The 20,854-nt window shown below is 48.6% G+C and overlaps 1 protein-coding gene across 4 annotated transcripts in view; it reads right to left on the reverse strand.

Moving 5' to 3' along the window:
- The window catches only part of EMB2458 (FtsH extracellular protease family), a 137,214-nt gene that overhangs the window by 9,340 nt on the left and 107,020 nt on the right, over positions 1–20,854 (reverse strand). For all 4 annotated transcript variants that reach the window (XR_015269627.1, XR_015269626.1, XM_086823020.1 and 1 more), the window contains exons 12-15: positions 7,869–8,051; positions 2,104–2,223; positions 1,699–1,884; positions 1,444–1,518 (exon numbers count right to left, since the gene is read on the reverse strand). Coding sequence is in view for 2 of the 4 variants with exons in the window: in XM_086823020.1 (XP_086679146.1) it covers positions 1,444–1,518; positions 1,699–1,884; positions 2,104–2,223; positions 7,869–8,051 (564 nt within the window). In the remaining 2 variants the exon portion in view is untranslated. The remainder of the gene's footprint in view (positions 1–1,443; positions 1,519–1,698; positions 1,885–2,103; positions 2,224–7,868; positions 8,052–20,854) is intronic.

Below are 20,854 nucleotides of genomic sequence, written 5' to 3' on the forward strand. Positions count from 1 at the left end.
AGGAACACCCTCACCACCCGATTTCCAACACCGAATACAAGTAGCGCATTCATTAAAACACCTTCCATTTTCCAAAATACATCCTATATTTCAGCCAAAGAAAAGGATCTAAAAAGCCAGGCAAGGATTTAAGTTTAAACAAAGGACTTACCATAGTTTCCATCTATTGTACTTACCTTTCAGTGTAATAATTAAAAGAAAAGGTTCAAATCTGAAAACAAAGGTATAAATAGATTCAGAATTTCATGCATATTACTGAAACATAGGCCTGAGCTGCAGTGATACATTATTTGCCTGAAATTGTTAAGACCCAGTTACCTGGTGCTTTCTCAAAACCAGGAGATTTATTCCAAACATTTGTATGTGAATTTGCCAATAATGCATCTAACACATCTGTATTAGCACCTATGCTTATTTCATAGTGATTAGGAAAGGATGCTAAACTACATAACATTTTAAATGTTGCGAAAAAATATAACTGGCAACATTATCATAAAAAACAGTTAGGTTTCCAAAATAGGCCTAGCACATACTGCTAAAATAAATCACTGTTAACATTTTAGAACATGCTTTCTTCTTTATCACCCAGAGAACCAAACAATTGCGCCAAGCCTACTGTAGTTCAAACAATAAACTTACCAATTAACACTGATATTCTAGACTGTCAAAATATCCCAAAGAGGTTATGAATCATGAGGCCTAAAAAAACTGCTTGGGTGGGAGACAAGTAGTTTCAGGACTGGACTTTGCAATCAACATATCATCACACTACACTAGCCCTTGAAAAACATTTGCAAAACTTTGAATGCGCATAAAGTAACTGGAAGAAAAACAAAACTAATGCAATGCACAGACCACTCCATTCTGGTTTGCGATTTAAGAACATTGGGCATGCTTCCAGACTGGGTTCAAAGCTGACGATTGGCAGGGTGGAGAGCAGACAGTGGCCTCTAACCGCGTGATGTTTTCTGAAATGGCCTCTAGGTTGCTGATAACATGTAGCTGGTTAACACTGATGGCCGGTTAGTGGGACAGAAAGCAAAGAATTTGAATAATGTAAAACTTCCCCTGCAGCTGTAAGTCAGACTGCTGCGTATGATACAGCACTTGATAAGTTTCAGACTGCAACGAAAATGGAAAGGAGAAAACAGGCAGAGGGACAACAAGTAGTGACAGGATTAAAAGAACAGAGGCTGTGGTTGGAACGATGCACAAACAATGCTGAAGGATAGCATGTCCAATTGCAAGGTCTTAAGTAGTGGCATCAGGACAGATGATGCATACGTGCATGCACAATATTTACAGGACAAAGTTCAAACAGTGTTCTGGATGAATTCAGACAGAGAATCAGTTCAAATGTTAATAGTAACAGCAACACAAAACACCCTGCCATTTATTTGATCCAAATGCCACTACGTTGACTAGGGAATCATAACATTCTACCTCGGTTGGTGATGCATATATTGTTGGATTGTTATCAGGTCCCCATCCAAACTCCAGTACCATTGATGACGCAATCTACAAACAGATGCTTGACAAAATTAGGAGACCACCCACTACCTTTGCAAACAGCTGCATTCAAATTCCATAGACAAGCCACAAAAGGAAAACAACATTTATTTAATTCATCACATCCAGATAAATATAATGCAGTAGGCAGAAGTGCATACATCATAACCCTTTTTGCTATCATCTCACCTCCCGTGCCTCTTGAATCTCATATTTTGACAGATCGTTGTTCTCACCAAACGGTAGGAGCAAACGGGCAGCAACACTTGAACCAAAACAAAGAACCAATTTTTTCTCATAATACGATCTTGTCAGTGTTGCAGTCTCCTCATAGCCACCTTCTCTCCTTTTTGTGAACCTTGTGAACCCGATGCCCTAAAAGGTGGCAATCACAGTGCTTTGTTAAAAAACCGTTCTGATCATTTTACAATGCAATTTCCTGATCGGCAGCAGCATGCTCAAGGCTTTAAAAAATCCCTTAAGTTCATGCAATTCAATTAAAAGAAAACAGGCAGAGCCCTACATCTGTTCTTTCCAAGAGCAGTTTTTTTACTCTTAGGATAAGAGAAAAGCTGAGATATGGCAAAAAAATACCTCCCATGAGCCCTGGTCTAGCCAAATGTTTTCAAGTACATCAAAATTTGCAAGGAGAGCGCCAACTAAACCACGCCCAGAAGCCCAGACCGCATGTGGAAACTTGAACTCCCTTGTCCACTGCCAACCGAAAGCATAGCTCAATAAAATAAACATTCATGTCTCAAATAAAGGCTTGACTATTAGATTAGTTTACCAGCTAAACTAATGATTTGACGCACCCTTGAAATGTCCAGTAATGACCTGATGGCCAAGCCATGGAGTAGACAAAAACATCAGCTGTTTTTCCTAAAAGGGGAAAAAAAATGAACAAGTTGCTAACCACCAGAAAAGGACCTGTTGATACGACCAGAGATGCATAGATGAGCTCTAAGGGTTTTACTGAGGCTTAGTTGGAAGTCCTCTCGACAGTTATCAGTGCAGGGGCAGTACGCTAAGGTCACTAACTGATTTCTCACACAAACCTATCAGCACAATTTAGCCGCCCCTCTCTCCACCTGTGACACCTCACCTATGGTGCCACGTCGCAGGCAATACTTGGTTTGCTCCCCACGACCACTTTGCCTTCTATGGATAGCCTTGTCGAGCTCCAGTATAGAAGATTCTTCCAAATACTCAAAAGAAGAGAAATGAGGTGCTATTCAGAAGAGATATCAATGCCAATCTGGCAGCCGAGGTATCAGACTGGAGTGCCCCTCGAGATCCACTAGAAAGCCTCAACTGGTCGCCAAGTCGGGGTAGGTGCTGAGCCTACCCAAAAACCACATGACTTGTGCCAATTAATTTGTGCTCCTAATAAAAGGTAGAAAATCTCTATCACCTCTGCAAATCTCTGGAGATTGCCAACCTCTCCAGCAAGGTAGACTACTATGTTGTCTGTAAACTCTAAGTCCAGCAGCTCTTCCTGTGTGCAGAGGGGAAGGTGCAATCCCTGAAGTGCGGTCTCTTGGGTAGAGAGAAAACTACTCACGGCCTCGGTGACAAATAGAAAGAGGTACGGTGCCAGAGGAGGACAATGCCAGAGGACAACCCTATCAAACCGAGCGGGAAAGGGAGAATCTGTCGCCTTGGGCTCCTTGAGTCCTGAGACTCCACGAATCCACTCCATGGGGAATCCCATCTGGCTCATTGTGCCCTTTAGAAACCTCCTATCCACCCTATCATCATAAGCTTTCTCAAAGTCAAGGAGAAGCAAAATGAGGTCCTATTGTCGCATCCTGGCCAAAGCTGTCGCCTCCCAAAAGGTAAAGATATTGTCTAGAACACTCTGATCCTAAACAAAACTAGTATAAGCATCATGGATCAAGTCTGGGAGGGAAGGCTGAAGTCGGCTGCTTTGCTGATGGCCTTGGGCAAAATCATAGGCAAAGTGGAGCAGTCCGGCTGGACGGCATAGTCATGGCATTTATAGAAATACCGAGTTTAATAAAGTGGGAGAGTGACGACCACCTAGCCATAACCCAAGAGTACAAGCAAGTATATGAAGATTGGTCCAAGGATTTCAAAGCTCTATTGCACGTAGTGGCCATCGGAACTGTGGGCCGTAGCAACAAAGGTAATTTATCGCAAACGGCACCACACAAGGACATGTCAATGGATGTGTCTTCACCAATAGATATCGTACCAGAAGACTAAGTTTCATCGGAGAGTTTTGGGGGACTGTTTTCTTCAGTGTATGACATAGTGTATCATCTGAAATATGCTTCACCGGGAGCTGCGTGTAGGGAGGATCAAGCATTGGCTCAACACGCGCCCAGAGGTACTGGTGGTTACAATGCTCATGCAGTGGCTCTGGAAGGCTTTGGGTTTTCATTTCATTCCTTCTTGGCAGATATTTGTGGGGCTTCGGGAAGTCAAAGATGGTGGTCAATATGCAGAGTTTCACATGGCTGAAGTTTCAGAGGACATGCTGAGAGACAACGCCAGCCCATACAAGACATTGCCTAAAGACTCATCACTGATTTCTTCATGGCACGAGCATGGACATGAGTCACCCACGCCGACACCGCCGCATCGACATCCGCTCATACTAGCCATACACTGGAGCAATATTTGCATCCCAAAGGAGTCCTATTAGGGCAGGCCTACTCTATCGTACGTGCCAGCCACCCGTGACCTAGAGCACCAAGGATCTTCACCACAGATAGACAGATCCATGAGATTCTCAAACGACATGGCATGCCCTCACAATAGCGGCATCTGAAATCAAGAGGCTTATAGAGACATGTTTCAGCTTTCAGTTTTCACATCTTTTTTAGTTATTCCATGGCACTGCATACTCATGGTATCATTGTACTATGCATTGTCTCATAGGCCCTTCGGGTCTTTTGTAGACAATATCTCTCTCTCTCTCTCCTAGCAGACGAGCTTACACCTATACAGCTCAAAAACAAAAGGGCAGAACTTGCTAAAGTCCAAGAAGCCCGTGAAGCTGGAAAGTGGGCTGTCTACCGCGAAGAAAGAGCAATAATTGAAGACTTCCGGAAGCCTAAACCCCACTAACTAGCTCTCTCCTATGTACCACAAGCATTCATATTGAACATGGTAGTTGACCCTTAGCTTATTTTTATTTTTATTTTCAATGTTCGCGCTTATGCGCACTTGCGCCTAAGTGCACCCCGAAGTGGATTGTAATGATTGTGATGTCATGTCTTTTGGTCCCATATGCCTTCAAGGCATTCTGCGGACGTTAATATGACTTTCTTTCCTTCTTCTTTCTTTCTCCAAAGAGACAAGGATGCAGAGCCTCGGGATAGGCAGGCTGTCCCAAGAACTGCTCTACCTCTGACCACATCCTCACCATCTATGCCATCATTGAGGAGGGCAGAGCATGACATCAGAGGATTTACTGTTGCTTTGTGGATTTCTGAAAAAAGCTTTTGATATTGTACCCCAAGCCCGCCGCCTGCACCCTGTACAAGAGACACAAGTCCTATCTGACATGGTTTGGAGCATCATTGCCCTCAATAAGTCCTTCAGTTGACAAGTGAGAGCCCCATGAGGTATGTCGCAAGAGATTTTTTTTGGTGTCACTTCTAGTGGCCCACACTTCACCATGGTTCCGGCAGCACATGCCAGAGTGACGAGGATATGCAACCGTGAGCTTACTTGAAGGGCAGTGCTTCTAGGCACAATTCCAAGAGCCCAGAACGAAGGGTTGGATTTTTGACACCCTCATCACACTAGCCTTGATTTATGGAGCAGCTTTCTCTGGGCCAAACTTACCTCATGAGGATTGGCAGCACGAGTAGGGAGGCCCCAGGCGATGATGTTATCCCATATCATCCGCAAGAAACCATCAGCCCCACACAAGATTATTCAAGCAGAGTTTGTCGTATCCCAGATAGTAGTGAAGGCACTCTTCCAGAATTTGTGAGATGGATCCTCACAGGTACCCCAGGCTTGCTCTGGAGTCGTCCTTGAGAAAGCTAGCACTCGAGGGACACCCTGGAGTATGGTGTGCCCTAGTTTCCACTTGGTTCTCAGGATATAGGCCATGGACCGCCTCTTGCACTACCAAGCCACCCGCTGAGCCCATCAGGAGAATATCGACGAACATCATACATACCCTCTGTGGCCAGTGGGAGAGGGGAGAAGCTTTGAGGCGAATCTAAGCATATGCAGAAGCGCAAAGAGGCTTTTCTGCAGATTTAAAGCAACAGTTCTTTCCTCAGGGTCAAAGACAGTGAGGTTACTTGGTATTACGCGCAACCTGTTTGGTTGTTTCCCGTTGTATGAGATAGCCTTCCTCTAAGAGTGGCCAGCCAACGATGAAGAGCCCCTCTCAGTTCTTTGTTGTTTTTTTTGTGTGCCATGATTGAGACTAGGTCATATACTTAGCCGATTCATCGGCATTTTTGGTAACAAATGGACAGACTTTTTCTTTGAATTTTTTTTTTAAAAAAAAAGATATAAGGGGCTATATTGGAGGCTGGTTGGCAGTCTGTCTCGCGGAGAAGCAAAGGCAGAGCGCAAAGGGTCAAGCTAGCTTTAGGAGGAGCTATTCGACATTGGATCATATCTTTACCCTTGGCACCATGGCTGAGGATGCTAGGGCACCAGACAACAGGTTGATTGTGGCTTGTGGATTTCCACTGGCTCCCCAGGTACTAGCAGAGTTCATGGACCTTGGGGCCTTTCCGAAGAGATCAGGAGCACAATTGGGTATAACAAGGCTACAAACTCACACCTACACTCTTTGGGGTATACATTGATGAGATGTTGCAATACACTGATCAATTGGGTGGCGCGGAATCACAGCTGGCACAAAGAATCATACCCATTCTTTTATATGCAAATGGTACTAGCAGGGTTCATGGACCTTGGGGTCTTTCCGAAGAGATCAGGAGCACAATTGGGTCTAACAAGGCTACCAACTCACACCTACACTCTTTGGGGTATACATTGATGAGATGTTGCAATACACTGATCAATTGGGTGGCGCGGAATCACAGCTGGCACAAAGAATCATACCCATTCTCTTATATGCAAATGACATAGTCCTCATTTCGACCTTAGCCAAGAGATTGTAGTGACATCTACATACATTGCAAGCTTTTTGTGATGAGAGGGACCTCACAGTAAATCTTGGGATGACCAAGATTATGCTTTTTAGTTGACCTAAACACTCTTTCAAGTATGGAGGAGTAAAAGTTCAGTTGGTCAAATCTTATGTTTGCAGTTGTTGGAATGCCCCATCACCAATTGGTTTGAGTCACATGGCTTTGATATGCTCGTGATCCTTCCTAAGAGTCAGACGCCTCCAAGTCCATGATCCAGACCTTCCACCTATCAGCTGGAAATACAGGAGAACCGCCACCACCATGGACAGGCCATTCCAAAGAAAGGGGACACTATTTCAGCTCTACTCTCAAGTATGGAGGAGAATGGTACTATCATTCGAAAAGGAGATCTTGACACATTCCCCGAGTAGATCTCGCCTCTTGCTCCAGAATTTCAGTACCTCATGTACATGGGAGGCCTGTGTGGTACGTGGGCCTTCTTTTCATTTCATTTTCAGTACTTTTTGTTACCATGGTCACGGTCTACATATGGAACTTTTTTAACAAATGTTGGTCTCATAGACCCATTGGGTCTTTTGTTGAAGTTAATGAAATCTCTCTCTCTCTCTCTCTCTCTCTCTCTCTCTCTCTCTCTCTCACACACGCGCGCGCGCGCGCATTCATTCCTTGCACTTAGATAAGCATTACTAACTTGCTGGATCTGAATGGGATGGAAGCACAAGCAGCATTAAAGTTTAAAATAGCAGGCATCTTTAGCAACAGAAGCCCGAGCACAAGTCAATTTCTTGTTGATAACTCGCTGCAACTACTGTAGATCACCTTAAAAAAGATAGTTATAATTTATAATACCTGAAAAAAAAGTACTTATCCAGGCTATGATACACTGTCAAAGGTCAAGTTTTTGCTGTTTGAGGTCTCAAAAAGCAAAACAGTCCTTGCACTATTGTACTACTGGCTGGATTTAAAAAAAAGCATTGCTTGATAGAGAAAAGACCCATGTAAATAAATTCACGACATGGTTGACCAAGCCATTTGAAGAGATTTAATCTGTTGAACTAAAAAGAGGAAAAGATCATCCATTCAATAATTATGGCTTCTCTAGAATCCATGGTATCTTCCGAATCAAAACAAGAACAAACCTCTTGAACCTATTTCTTTTCTGATTTCAGTATGGGCTGCAATCAAATTCATTACATATTTATTTACACACAAAAGCGACTTATTTAAATGGAGTGTACTCACAACGTAACCAGGACTGCGATACTCGATACCAGGGCGGCTCTCATTGAAAACATCAATACACGCTACAGCTGCCTCAACGTCTTCTTTTGTAACTTTTAATCCCAACCAATCTCTCAATCCAGATTTGCAGCTCTTCATCCACTTGGAGTTTGCCAGCCAATCAGGTGTGATTTTGTTAAATCTCTGCACGAAAGTGTCAAATATATCAGAACAGTCAGCAGCAGTGAAAATTAATATTTACAGAAGCCTCTATTGAAAAGTCAGCATCTGCCATGAAAGACTAAGAGCCTTTGACTGTGGGTTTTATCCAAACTAACAGTTATAAGGTGTGTTGTTACACCACCGTTTAGAGAGCATTTTGACAGTCAAAGACTAAGAGCCTTTGACTGTGGGTTTTATCCAAACTAACAGTTATAAGGTGTGTTGTTACACCACCGTTTAGAGAGCATTTTAACAAGGAAAAGGATTGCAATCTACATTGAATGTAAGCTTATCAGTAACAGACATTAGTGTAACTTGCGGGTGCCCAGGGGACTAGGGCCTTTGACACACTTGTCGATACCATCAACGCATATTAAAACACTTAAACATCGCCACAGCCTTAACACATATCCATCATCACTTTGCACAAAACATCCACAAATGCTGAAAATGGAGCTTGCACATGTGACACCACATCGAGGCCGGAATGGGCCGACACCCCCCCGCCCCCCCTGGAGTATTTTATTACCCAAGGAGAAAATATCATGTACAAGCTTTGACGGCCTTACTCTCCCCACAGGAGATGCCGGATTATCCATATACAAATGCCATAACACAGCCCAACAGGAGGCTACCAAGCCAGAACACAGGTTGTAGAAATGCCGAGCCAACAATATAATCCATATACCTCCATGTGGGTACTGATTCTTCCCCAAAAACCACGGGTCTTCATGCAATAGAGTTGGTACAAGTACAACTCTCCATTCAACCGGCACAACAAGTACAAAGGCTGGTACAGCCGATACAAAGGCTGGTACAGCAAGTACAAGTGCTGGTACACTAGGTACAATGGCTGGTACAACAAGTATAGTGGCCACAACAAGTACAAATGTTGGTATAGCAGGTACAATGGCTGGTATAGCCAATACAATGGCTGGTACAACAGGTACAACAAGAACCAGGACTGGTACAACAAGTACAAAGGCTGGTACAACCGATACAAAGGCTGGTACAACAAGTACAAGTGCTGGTACACTAGGTACAATGGCTGGTACAACAAGTATAGTGGCCACAAGTACAAATGTTGGTATAGCAGGTACAATGGCTGGTATAGCCAATACAATGGCTGGTACAACAGGTACAACAAGAACCAGGACTGGTACAATAAGTAGAGTGGCTAGGGTCAACTTTCTTGCCACATGTCCCAATCTAAGAGATGGGTCCTTCCATAAACCTTGCCTCTAAAAATATTCCAACTAGTAGACATTCTGTCATAGGCACTTTGCCAACTCTTGGTGTCTGCTCAATTCCAAATGTAATGACGCGAACACAATTTCCATCAGAGTCGGCCCAAAAATAGCAACTCTTCTAAATTTTAGGAGTGTGGTCCTTTGTATTCCAAGATAATCCCCCATTCCCAAAGCTTGTACTTTCCAAATATTTAGACATCCTGGAGTCCACCAGATCCCTTTCATACTGGGAAATGTCCAAGCTGGTGACAATTAGAATCTTTTATTAAGGAGATGTAAATAGGTTAGTCACATAAAAACATGTTTTGTCCATACGAGACACGATACAGACGAAATGAATGATACGTTTCGAAATGAAACGAAACAAAACACTCCCAATCGAGCTATTTCTCCGAACTTTGAGATTTTTCCCAAATTTCCTTCTTTTTAAAAAAGCTGCTTCTCTCCTTCTTCTTGCCCCTCACTTTCTTCTCCTTTCCATCTCAAATTTCTCTCTCTTTTTTTAAAGCCCGTAAAGATGAAACGATGAAATAGACAAAACTTTTCTTGTAGCTACGTGTAAGAGTCTCCAAATTTGACTTCTTGGTCAATTTCACCTAATTTCACACGCAATTGTTGAAAACTTTCTTACGATTATTCCACTACCTGTTCAATTTCTCACTTTCCCACAATTTATAAATCCCAATTTCATACTTTCAACTTCAACGTTCTAAACACCATTTTACCCAAATTCAACTTTTTGGTCAATTTCACACCCAATTATTGAAATTTCTCGGAGCCGGTAGTGATGACGATTGTTTCCCCGGTACCCACCCCCCCCCCCCAAAAAAGAAAAATAAATAAAAAAATCCATGTGCGGAATTTCCAAGTGGCCCACCCAGAATCATGGTACAGCCAGTGGACTGCAGTTTCCTTTGATGTCATCCTGTGGATGCCAACGTTTTTGTTGAGACTTCGGCTCCTCTTCGAGTCTCTGTTATTTTCCACTGATCTAGCCGGCGAAACCGGAGAGTAGTGCAAAGATATTTTCGTTTCCCATGAATGTTGCAACAGTGTCCAAAGATTATCTCAAGGTGGTACCAAACGTTATGTACTGTACGGATCCGTACGTACTGTACGTTGTTTGGTATGGAAAAAAAATTTTAAGGTACGTAAAAATACGTACCATTGGTAAAAATACATAAAATCTCAGAAATTTCAACCACCTACATAAAATTTCAGTCCATGTCCACATTGACATATAAAACTTTCGAAATAGAGACACACAAACCTACTAATTCAAAAGTGAGAAATTAGAATCACAAGTCGTCAATCATACTTAATAAGTTAATTATACTTAATACTTAATACTTATTACTTAAGACAAGTCACATTGTCACAAGTGAGTCGTCCACAGATGGTGGGCTAAGGCTCTGAGAGAGAGAGAGAGAGAGAGAGAGAGAGAGTTATGTTACTGTCTTGGGGGCCTGAGCAAGGGTGGGTGAGTTATATTGCCAGCCGTACTGGGCGCCAGTGGCGAACAGAGAGGGCGGCTACGCACAGAGGCACGAAGCGAACAGGGGTGGTGAGTGCAGAGGCGAACTGAGGCGGCGGTGAGCAGGGGGCGGCCCAGGGAGAAGGCGGGGGCGACAGTAGCGAAGAGAGAGAGAGTGCGACTGTAGAGGAGAGAGAGCATGGCGGCTTGCCCTTACCGAAAGGTTGAGGTCGTACGGCCTCCAGAGTCCGGACGCAAGACGCAGGCACGCCGCCCAAAAAAAACGTATGGATCCCCGTACGGTACGGATGTACGGTACGGATTGGATCCGTACGTACGTTTTGATCCTACCTTGGATTATCTCCTTTGCTGATACAGCTCTCTCTCACCATCTCGGAGACCTACACGTTATAGACATTGTTTCCCACTTTTGGCCCTTGGCTCCTATGGAGCTCCGCGGATCACGCCACGGCACAACTAGGATGGCGAGCTCATGACCTTGAGCTTGGAGATGATCCTCTTCATTTACTTGTATCGTTGGTTGTACCTCCCCCCCCCTACAGATACCTTCACTGCGATACCTAGAGCCCAGTTCATACATATAGTCGGGCCACACTACAATGGGCCCACATGGAGGATAGGATCGGCGTACAACTTGGTTCGTACCAAGAGAGACTGTGACTACTCGCCATCCAAACCCCTGCCCAAGTCTCACGGGGTGGAGAGCAAGCAGACATATCTCATCCCACTAGAACCATGTCATCCAATAGTCACTCAAAACAATCGTGGACCGACATTGTCGCTCTAGGTGAGTAGTCCTCTACGAAGACCTGTAGAGAGCCTAAGTGGGAGGCTTTATCAACATCCTCTTGCTGCAAGGGCACCATTTGTCAGCATGTCGTGCTGCCTGCAAATGTGAGGACGTTTTGCAAGGTAGAAGTCTCACCTTTTCGTCACCCACCCTCATCCCATCTGGGATCCAAACTCTATCAGTGAGTAACCTCTTCTGGCGGTGGTGTATTCATGCATCATAGTTCCCGAGAGGGTGCAGTGGGTGATTATTATATTTGGGGAGGACTGAGTGGACGTCCTCAACATTCATGCCCCAAACTCAATGGCAGGTCGAGAAAACTGCCGGGGCACGAGAAGACTCAGAAGGCCCAGCTTGCTTCCTATGATCCGCCACACCACAACAGCCATTCTATCAAGACCTATGAGGTGGGCCCTACCAACCTCTTGTCGGCATCACAGTGTCTGATAGAAGATGACCTACTCTCCCATCCCCTCCCCCGCGAAGAAAATGGACTATCCAACCCCCTTCTAGAGGTTAGAGGGATCACATCCTAGCACCTTTGGCATTGGGAAAAGAGCCCCCTACTCTAGGTTCAATGAGACCCTGGAGGGTGGCAATGGCAAGATCCATTGATACCGGATCCAAAGGAGCCCATCACTTTTGTCAACTACTCCGCCAGCTGGGCAGATGCATTCTCTTCTAGGGTGTAGATCCCACCTGTGTAGCACAGCAGCACCGGCAAGCCCACGGAATTCCAGCCTCATTCATCACAAACTTTTGGCAGAGCCGCTTGGCATTTTCTCGGGCATGTAGTGGCCAGGTACAGCGATTGATCTAGAACTTCTTAAGGGCCGACAGTGATGGGTGGCCCCAGCAGCCAGGGCCAAGGTGGTATGGAGAGTGATCATTCAACCCATCGCAGAGGGGGACTAAGACTCATCGCCCTGCTATCCAGAGCAAGGCTGTGCCCTGCTCGGCAAGCTAGAGGATTCCTTCACGGTGGTGAGCCCTCGAAGGATTTTCTATTGGCCCGGATTTCAGCCCGCACTCCGAGCCTTGATGGCCCGTGGAAGCAGAGTACCAGATGGATCTTCACAGAGCTGCGAGCCCATGGTTTTAGCCCAGCTTTTGAGGATAGATTTGCAGCGAGTTTACTTTGTGCTTAGGATCATCTTAGACCTCCCCTCAAACAGACTATTCCTGTTGCCTCAGAGGAGCGGCTCGGCAGCCTTTGGTCTGGAACCCCCTCATCCGTTTACCTAGTGGCCACATGTTAGGGGCCCGACCGCATATATCTTGGGACACCTTGAGCATGGGACCAACCAAGTCTCTTGGAGATTGGATCGCCCATAGGCAGTTACCCCCGGAGGTGCAGGAGAGAGGCCTGACAAGGATAGGGGACACAAATAGGCACAAAATCGACATTGATTCAGCTTTCCCTCGGAACCCCGACCCCCCACTGTGGCTAGGCGTGTTTACCAAACATGATATCCTCATGGTAGTCCACAGAGCAGATGAGGACAGTGGTCCGCTCACTTTTTCTATTGGATCCCATGGAAGACTAGAGAGATCAGAGCTTACCTTGGAGGATTTCAGATGTTGCACCTTGCAGAGGGTGAGGGTGATTGGTTTTCAAGCACGAGAATGGCACATAGATCCAGCACCGACCAAGGTGACCAGGGAGAGACTATGGTGGCTATGGATATGGCAGTGCCGACCTCTCACACAGCTACAATGGAACCCAGGAGAGTGGACTTGGCATGATCCCACGGATCGGGAGGAGACTCTGGATGACCCTTCTTTGCATATATAGCACGGCTAGGCTGTAGGATCCAGATGCCTAAGATAGATGGCACAGCGACAGTAGTATCACATTGGCAATCTCAAGGTATATCACAGCGCTTCCTTTCAAGTTTCAACAAGAGGCTTTGGGACAGCCTTCAGCTTGAAAAGATCACTCTCTTTCTTTGGTTGATGGCACACAGGAGTTTGGCGATTGGTACTTGGCTGGCAGTTGATGTTGGCCAGCAGCTTGCCTGTGGTGCGGCCACCCTCACGAGTCTCAGCGACATTGCCTTTGGGATTTCCCTAAGGCTCAGCAGATTTGGCAGCGGATTCTGCGCATCTTTGCTATGGATAGGGCATCGGCCCAGATCGTTACTTGGGGCACTGTCGCTTGGGCCACAAACGCTGGAGTGGTCCGGGCTTATAAGGAGGATGGGGGAGGGCTACCCCTTCAGGTCTCTTACCATCGTATTGCAGCAGCATCAGTCACAGCCCCACCTACAGGCAACTGGTGGCCAGGCTCATGCATGAGATGGGAGATTTGCAGTAGCATTGCAACCTGGCACATTTGGCGTGCCAGATGCAATGAGGCCATCGAGGGTGCCCACACTCCGCCAGCTGAGACCATAAGGAGCATATGGCTTGATATCATTCACCCCCTCCGGGTCAATGGGGGAGGTTACAGGGAGGTTTTGACCGCATGCGGAAGCGGTGGGAAGCTTTCTTGAGGCTTTGGATGCCTGGCCCTTTCCTCACAGATAGAGGCGGAGACCCCACTTGGCATTACAGCCACCTGTGTGGTTGTTCCCCCCCCACCCCCCGCCCCTTGTATGAGATAGCTTTCTCCTCACAGAGCAGCGAGCCCGAGGAGAAGTGTCTCTTCCCTCATGATCATTTGATTCCCACCCTATCCATGAGCCTTGAGGTGAGTTTGTATCTAGCCCTACGGGGTTGTATCTAGTCCATCGTGGCTGTTTTTTTGATTAGCTAATAGAAGGATCTTTTTCCTGGGAAACAAAAAAACTTTTGATTGAGCCTATGGAGTACTCGGCTTATATGCTTTTTTCCGTGGCTACTCGCCCACCACAGTCTTGCTATCGGCACATGGTTGGCAGGAAATGCTGTAATTTTGGCAGCCCCGAGGAGAGCCAGAGATGCTGCCTTTGGGACTGCCCCAAGGCCCAGCAGGTTTCGCAGCGCATCCTATACCTATTCACCTCGCAGCTGAGCACCACTCGCAAAGTAACATGGGGGGTCGCCTAGGTTGCAGACACAAAGCAGGCCCTTTTTTATGAGGATGACGAAAGTGCCATAGCACTGTGCCTATCCCGCTTGTACATCTCGGTGACTACTGTAGCAGAAGCCCCAATTTAGGCTTCGACATCAGTCACGCACCACTTTGAGATCGGGGATGATCAGCATCTTAACATCATGGCACATCTGGTGGGCCAAGTGCAGTGAGGCCATTGATGGCCAGTTCACTCCTCCAGCAGAGACCATCAGAGCTACTTGGGTCGATCTCATCCACACCCTCAAAGGCCCCTACGAGCATCTAATTGGTGATTCCGGTCACATGCGGCAGCAACACAAGGCATTTCTCCAAGCCTAGACCCTCGGACGGACCCTTTCTTCCCAGGAAGGATTCTGGTGTTGCATGGCACTACACGCCACCGCAGTGTGGCTTTTTCCCCCTCCACCTCTCATGTAGTGTCCCTCCTATACAGTGGCCTGCAATGGAGGGAGCTCCTCAACCACTCCTTTTGTACTTTTGACTGCTTTTCTACAGGGCTGTATGCAACCTCTCAGCTGCTTTTTTCATTTAACTGATAAAAGGATCTTCGTTTGGGAAAAAAAACATACAAAATCAAATGCAAATGTAAGATGAGAATAGCATCTAAATATCACGCAAACCTCGCTGAATTTTCTGCATATGCTGGTCTTGAATGGCTGTGAGCTTGCTCTTTGTCAAGGTAATAAGGTTAAAAGACACAAGAGAATCTCGTTTTTAGAAAGAGAGAGAAAGAAAGAGGTCTAAATGTCTATGGAAGACCCCAAATAGAGAGAGAGAGAGAGAGAGAGAGAGAGAGAGAGAGAGAGAGAGAGAGAGAGAGAGAGAGATTTTTTTTTTTTTTCCGAGAAAAGACCCTTTCATTAGTTATATAAAAACGCCCGTAGGGCTACAAAAGATCTCTCCTGCTCATAAGAGAAACAGAGCAGTGAATACAGCAAGGCAGCCCGGGAGACTCTCCCTAGGTGCTGCAAAATACAAGCATCAGTACAAAGGACTGAGGGGCTAAATCATACAATAGGGGGGGGGAGGGGGGGGGGGAAGCCAAACAGGTGGCCTGTAATGCCAACGGGGGGATCCCGTGTGTAAGGTATAGAAGGGGCAGCTGCGCCAGGTGGTGTGAAAGGCCTGGCGCCGCAAGATCGCCTCATCCGGGATGCGGTCATACTGTCCTCGCAGGGTGTGGATCAACTCCTGCCAAATCCCCCGTACAGTCTCTACTGGTGGCTCCAGTCTCCCCTCAAAGGCCATGAAACACCGGGCCTTCCAGGTGAACCAGATGGTGAGGCTGCTGAGGAGCTCCCATCGTAAATCCCTCTCCTGTGTCCAGCTGGCGGACGAGAAATCCGGTGCCGGAACCAGGCGAGGCTGGCCCCTAATGAATCTGATGGCCTGACTGTCCTGCTCCATCTCATAGCCCATAGCATGCCCTGACGAAGTCGACCAAGCAGCGGCACCCCACGTAAACATACCCTCTAGAGAGAGGGGGGCCAGAATACGCAGCATCCGCAGCCAAATCTGCTGCGCCTGAGGGCAATCCCAAAGGCAATGTCTCTGTGTCTCCATAGGGTGGCCGCATCGGACGCAGGCCGCCGGAAGACCGATGTAAACAAGCCAGGTGCCAACTGCTGAGCCCCTGTGGGCGACCAGCCACTGGAAAGTCGAGATCCTGCGGGCCTGTCGACTAGCCCAGAGCCGAGCCCAAAAATCCTCCAAGAACTCCTGTGAGAGTCCCTGTAGCCGCCAATGCCCCGCTGCAGCTGGAGAGACCATCCTCCTCGCCGTCAAAATATGCCGCCCCAGTCGAACTGTATACTCGAAAAAGGTGATCTCTCTAGCCTCAAGGGATGCATAAGGATCATACCACTCGTACTCCCCAGGGTCCCACTGTAGCCGGGCCAAGAGGTGCGCTGCATATGCCCATATGCGCCAATCCGGGAGCACATCTCCAGGATCGGGGTCAATATGCCACTTCCGAGAAGCGGCGGCCACTACCCGTATCCTCTGAAAGGTGCACTCTGCAACCAAAGGCGACTCCACCTCCACTCTCTGAAGTCTGCCCTCATCCTGAATCTCATAGTAGAGGCATCTGCCATCCTCAGTGCAAGCTCTGACAGCAATCAGGATCTCCAACTGTGTAAAGGCTCCCATCCACCGTGGGGCCACTAGCTCGAAAGGCGTGAACCACTCCTCTGTGAGTGCCTCTTGAATATCATCCCTCATAATCAACCCCCCTCTGAAGTGACTCAGCCTCTCCACTTGGATCTCCTCTGGGAGAGTGCAGAAGGCCTGCCAGTCTCCAAAACTACGTGCTGGGCCTGCCGCTAAAGGTCCCCAGGCTAGACGAGGCCGAAAACCCAACATATGACCCTGCTCTGTGCGAACCGCTGGGCTCCAGATGAGCGGCTGTCTGGCCCGCTCCTCAACACAAGAAGGAGGTCGCTGAGAGAGCCCCGGTCTCAGCAGCTCCCAAGCTCTCAGGATGCTCAAAGCAAATCTGTCCTCCCATCCTCTACTAAGGCCTGTCCTCCTCATCTCTATGAAGATCCAGCGAATCTCTGGTGCCCAAGTGCCCCCTACTGGGGGAGCCCGAGCCTGCAGCCGCTGCAAGAGAAGCTCTTTCCAAGGCTGAGCGCCTGGAAGCAGCCCCCGAACAATAAGCTTCCCCAATAAGGCTCTACTCTGATCGACTGGATCTATAATGCCCAAGCCTCCCTGAGCCAGCGGAAGTGTAATAACTGCCCATGCAACCTTTGCCCCGGCTGGCTGACCGTCCCGCCCAGACCAAAGAAAGTTCCTGATCAGCCTCTATACCTGGCTGATGCAAGAGCTCGAGAAGATCCAGCAAGACGTAATGTACCACATGGTCGCTAACAGCACCTGATTTGCCACCACCACCCTCCCAGCCAAGGATAGTCGAGCTGTACTCCAATACAAAAGCTTCTTCTGAATGCTCAGAAGAAGCGGGGCAATCTGCTGCTCAGGTGACAAATCTAGTCCAATCTGGCATCCCAAATACCGCACTACTGTGCCAGGAGGAATCCATCTAAAACCGGGGTCCGGGCTCCATGCCGGAGTGGGAGCACTACTGATCCAAAAGGCCACTGTCTTGCGCCAATTGATCAATGCTCCCGAAGCTGCACTAAAAACCTGGAGCGACTGCTCTGCCCGAAGAAGATTGGCCTCTTGGCCATGCAAAAATAAGCCCGTGTCGTCTGCAAACTCAGCATCGAGTAGGTCCTCCCCCTGGACTGGGAGCTGGAGTCCTCTCAAACCAACCTCCTCTGCCGTCAAATACATGCTCATAGCCTCCGCAAAGAAGAGAAAAAGAAAAGGGGCGAGGGGACACCCCCGACGGACTGATCTGGTCAGCTCAAAACTCGGCCCCCGTCCTCCTGCAATCAACACCTGGCTACGAGCTGTGGAATACAGAGCCGCCACCCCTCTGATCCATCCTGGCTCAAAGCCCAGGCGAAGCATAGTGCCCTCTAACAAACCCCAATCAACTCTATCGTATGCCTTCTCAAAATCGAGAAGCATCACGACCAAGTCCTCGCCAAGAAATCTAGCTCCGGCCGTCGCCTCCCAGAAAGTAAAGATGTTGTCAAGGATACTGCGCTCCTTGACGAATCCTGTCTGGGTAGCATGAATCAACTCCCCCAAGAAGGGCTGGATCCTCAAACTCAAGGCCTTTGCTAAGACCTTGTAGACAATATTGAGGATCGTAATAGGCCTCCAATGCCGAATATCATCTGATACTCCCTCCCCCTTGGGGATAAGAAAGATCAAGCCCTCTGAAAAGCTCTGTGGCGTCAACCCCAGTGTACAAAACATACTGAAAGCCCCTGCGGAGGCCTGGCCCCAAAAGGTCCCAATAGCGCATAAAAAAGGTCGGCGTCAGTCCGTCCTCCCCTGGGCAACTATGTTGCGGCAGGACCCTCAAGGCCTTGGCAAGCTCAATCTCTGAAAGAGGCGCACCAAGAACTGTACGCATACGATCTGTGACCCTCCTCTGCACATGGGCCCACACAGTCTGTCTGCAAGCATCTCGATCCTCAATGGCTGGCTCCGCTGAAAGCAGGTCTCTATAGAATGCAGTGGCAATGGCTTTGATCTCCCCGGGCTCAGTAGCTACCAATCCATCCGGTCTACCAAGCTGACGGACTCCTGCTCGAGCATGGCGGGGTCCAATGATCTCAAAAAACTCCCCAGTCACTCTATCACCAAGCTGCGTCCACTGAGAGGCCTGACGACGATAGTAAAACTCATGTCTCTGCTCCTCTACCTCTCTAACCTCCTAGCGTGCCTGGCTCAGCTGTGACGCCACCCACTCACATGCAGGCTGCTGCTCCTGAAGGCGCTGTAGCGAAGCAAGGCTTCGTCTCAGCCGATGCTCCCGCTCGCGAATCTCTCCCAGCCGTGTCAAAGCTGCAGCGTGCAAAAAAGAGCTAAGCTTGATGAGTCCCTGGGCACACTGGCCTGCTGCATCCTGGTCAGAGCACTGACTATCATGCCAGATCCTCTCAATGTCCTCAGCGAGACTGGGATCTGTAAGTACCCTCTCTGGGATCCTCAACTGCAAGCTGGGCTCCCGTGTCCTCTCCTCCAATGTCAAGATAACTGGCGAATGATCTGAAAATGAGGTGCCAGCGAGAATGCCGACGGAGCCCCCTCGCTCCCCTAACCAGTCGCCCACATAAAAGTGATCAATCTGTGATAGATTAGTCCCTCCCTGCCGGCGATCCGACCGAGAGAAACTAAGACTGTCCTGAGAGCGGGAGAAGGCCCCATGCTGCCATGCATCAGTGATCCTCAGTGACATGCAAAACCGGTCCCAAGCTGCAAGCTCCGTGCCGTGCACTGTAACATGACTGCCTCCCACCCTATCGGCCGGGTCCTCAAGCATGTTGAAGTCTCCCCCGACACACCAATGTGCGGCCTCTGGCAATGCATCCGTAATGGTGCTCTTGCATCATCAAAATATCAATGCTGCCACCAACCAGGCATCTCTGAAGCTCCTGCCTCAAGCAACCACGATAGCGTATAAAATGTGCTCCGCCAAGGCTCTGTACATTCCATGAGATGATCCTCACGGATGACCTGCTGAGGTGGATGCTGTCTTAGCCGTACGGCGGGCCTTCGCAAGCGGCTTGGATGGAGAGTAGTCCCCATCCGAGCGGCTGCGAATCTGCCCACCCGGTGTACTGCAAGAATCATGGATCAGGCGCCAGTGGCTGTGGCCCATGGCGACTCCCTCCCGCTCTGACAGAGCAACCTCGTGTATACATACATATCCAGGGTCGCGTGCTAAGTCTGCCACTATGCGAACGACCAAATGACGAATCCCCGAGGCATCCACACTTTCGGGATCCAAGAAAAAATGCGCCAACTCCCATAGTCGGCCTATCACATCTGTCACCTCCAGATCGCTCACATGATGAGAAAACTCAACTGCCTGAGTCTTCAAAGTGCTAAGAGCGAGCTCTAGAGTCCACTCCCGGTCGCAAGGGCCACATAGAGGGAACGAGAAGGCCACCGCTGAATCAAGTGCCTCCTCCCCGCGGGCCGGAGGTATCACTACATGAACTCGAATGGGTGCTGGCTCATGGGGGCCCTCTACTCCAAAACGCCGTGTGAAGGCGTAATCAAAAGCCTCCGAGCGCTGTCTAATGCCGAGGCGACTCAGCCGACTGCGGATAGATGATATCCGTGAAGCCCGAATCGGCATGGTAGGTCTCCTCTGTGGTGCTCGAGCGAGGTCGGTGCTCAGCGCCCTCCGGACTGCAGGTGAACGCCAGGGGACTGCCAGGGCCTCCCGCGAAGGTGAGGCGGGCGAGGGGAGGAGGGGGGGGCGAGGGGGGTGGAGAGGGAGCCGCTGCCGAAACCGGAGCGGGGACGGGAGGAGGCGAAGGTGGAAGCGAGGCGGTGGGAGGGGACGGGGGTGGGGGGGGTGAAGGAGGGGGTGCTGGCATCTCCTGGTCCTCAGTCGTCGCCGCAGGGGTCTCCTCCTGGAGGGGAGCAAAGCTATTCCTCACGGGAACCCAATGAGGCTGAGATTGTGGCTGCTGCTGCAGCGGTCTCTCAGCGTGCTGCTGCGGCTGTCTCCCTCGGTGGTGCCCCCGTCCAGGCTGCCACTCCGAGGTCTCTGTGGCCTGAGCAGGTGTCCCGGAGGCAGCCTGCCGAGCCGCATCTGTG

Source organism: Cibotium barometz, chromosome 29 (genome assembly GCF_041138505.1).
Source record: "Cibotium barometz isolate CiBa-2024 chromosome 29, ASM4113850v1, whole genome shotgun sequence".
Classification (NCBI taxonomy): domain Eukaryota; kingdom Viridiplantae; phylum Streptophyta; class Polypodiopsida; order Cyatheales; family Cibotiaceae; genus Cibotium; species Cibotium barometz.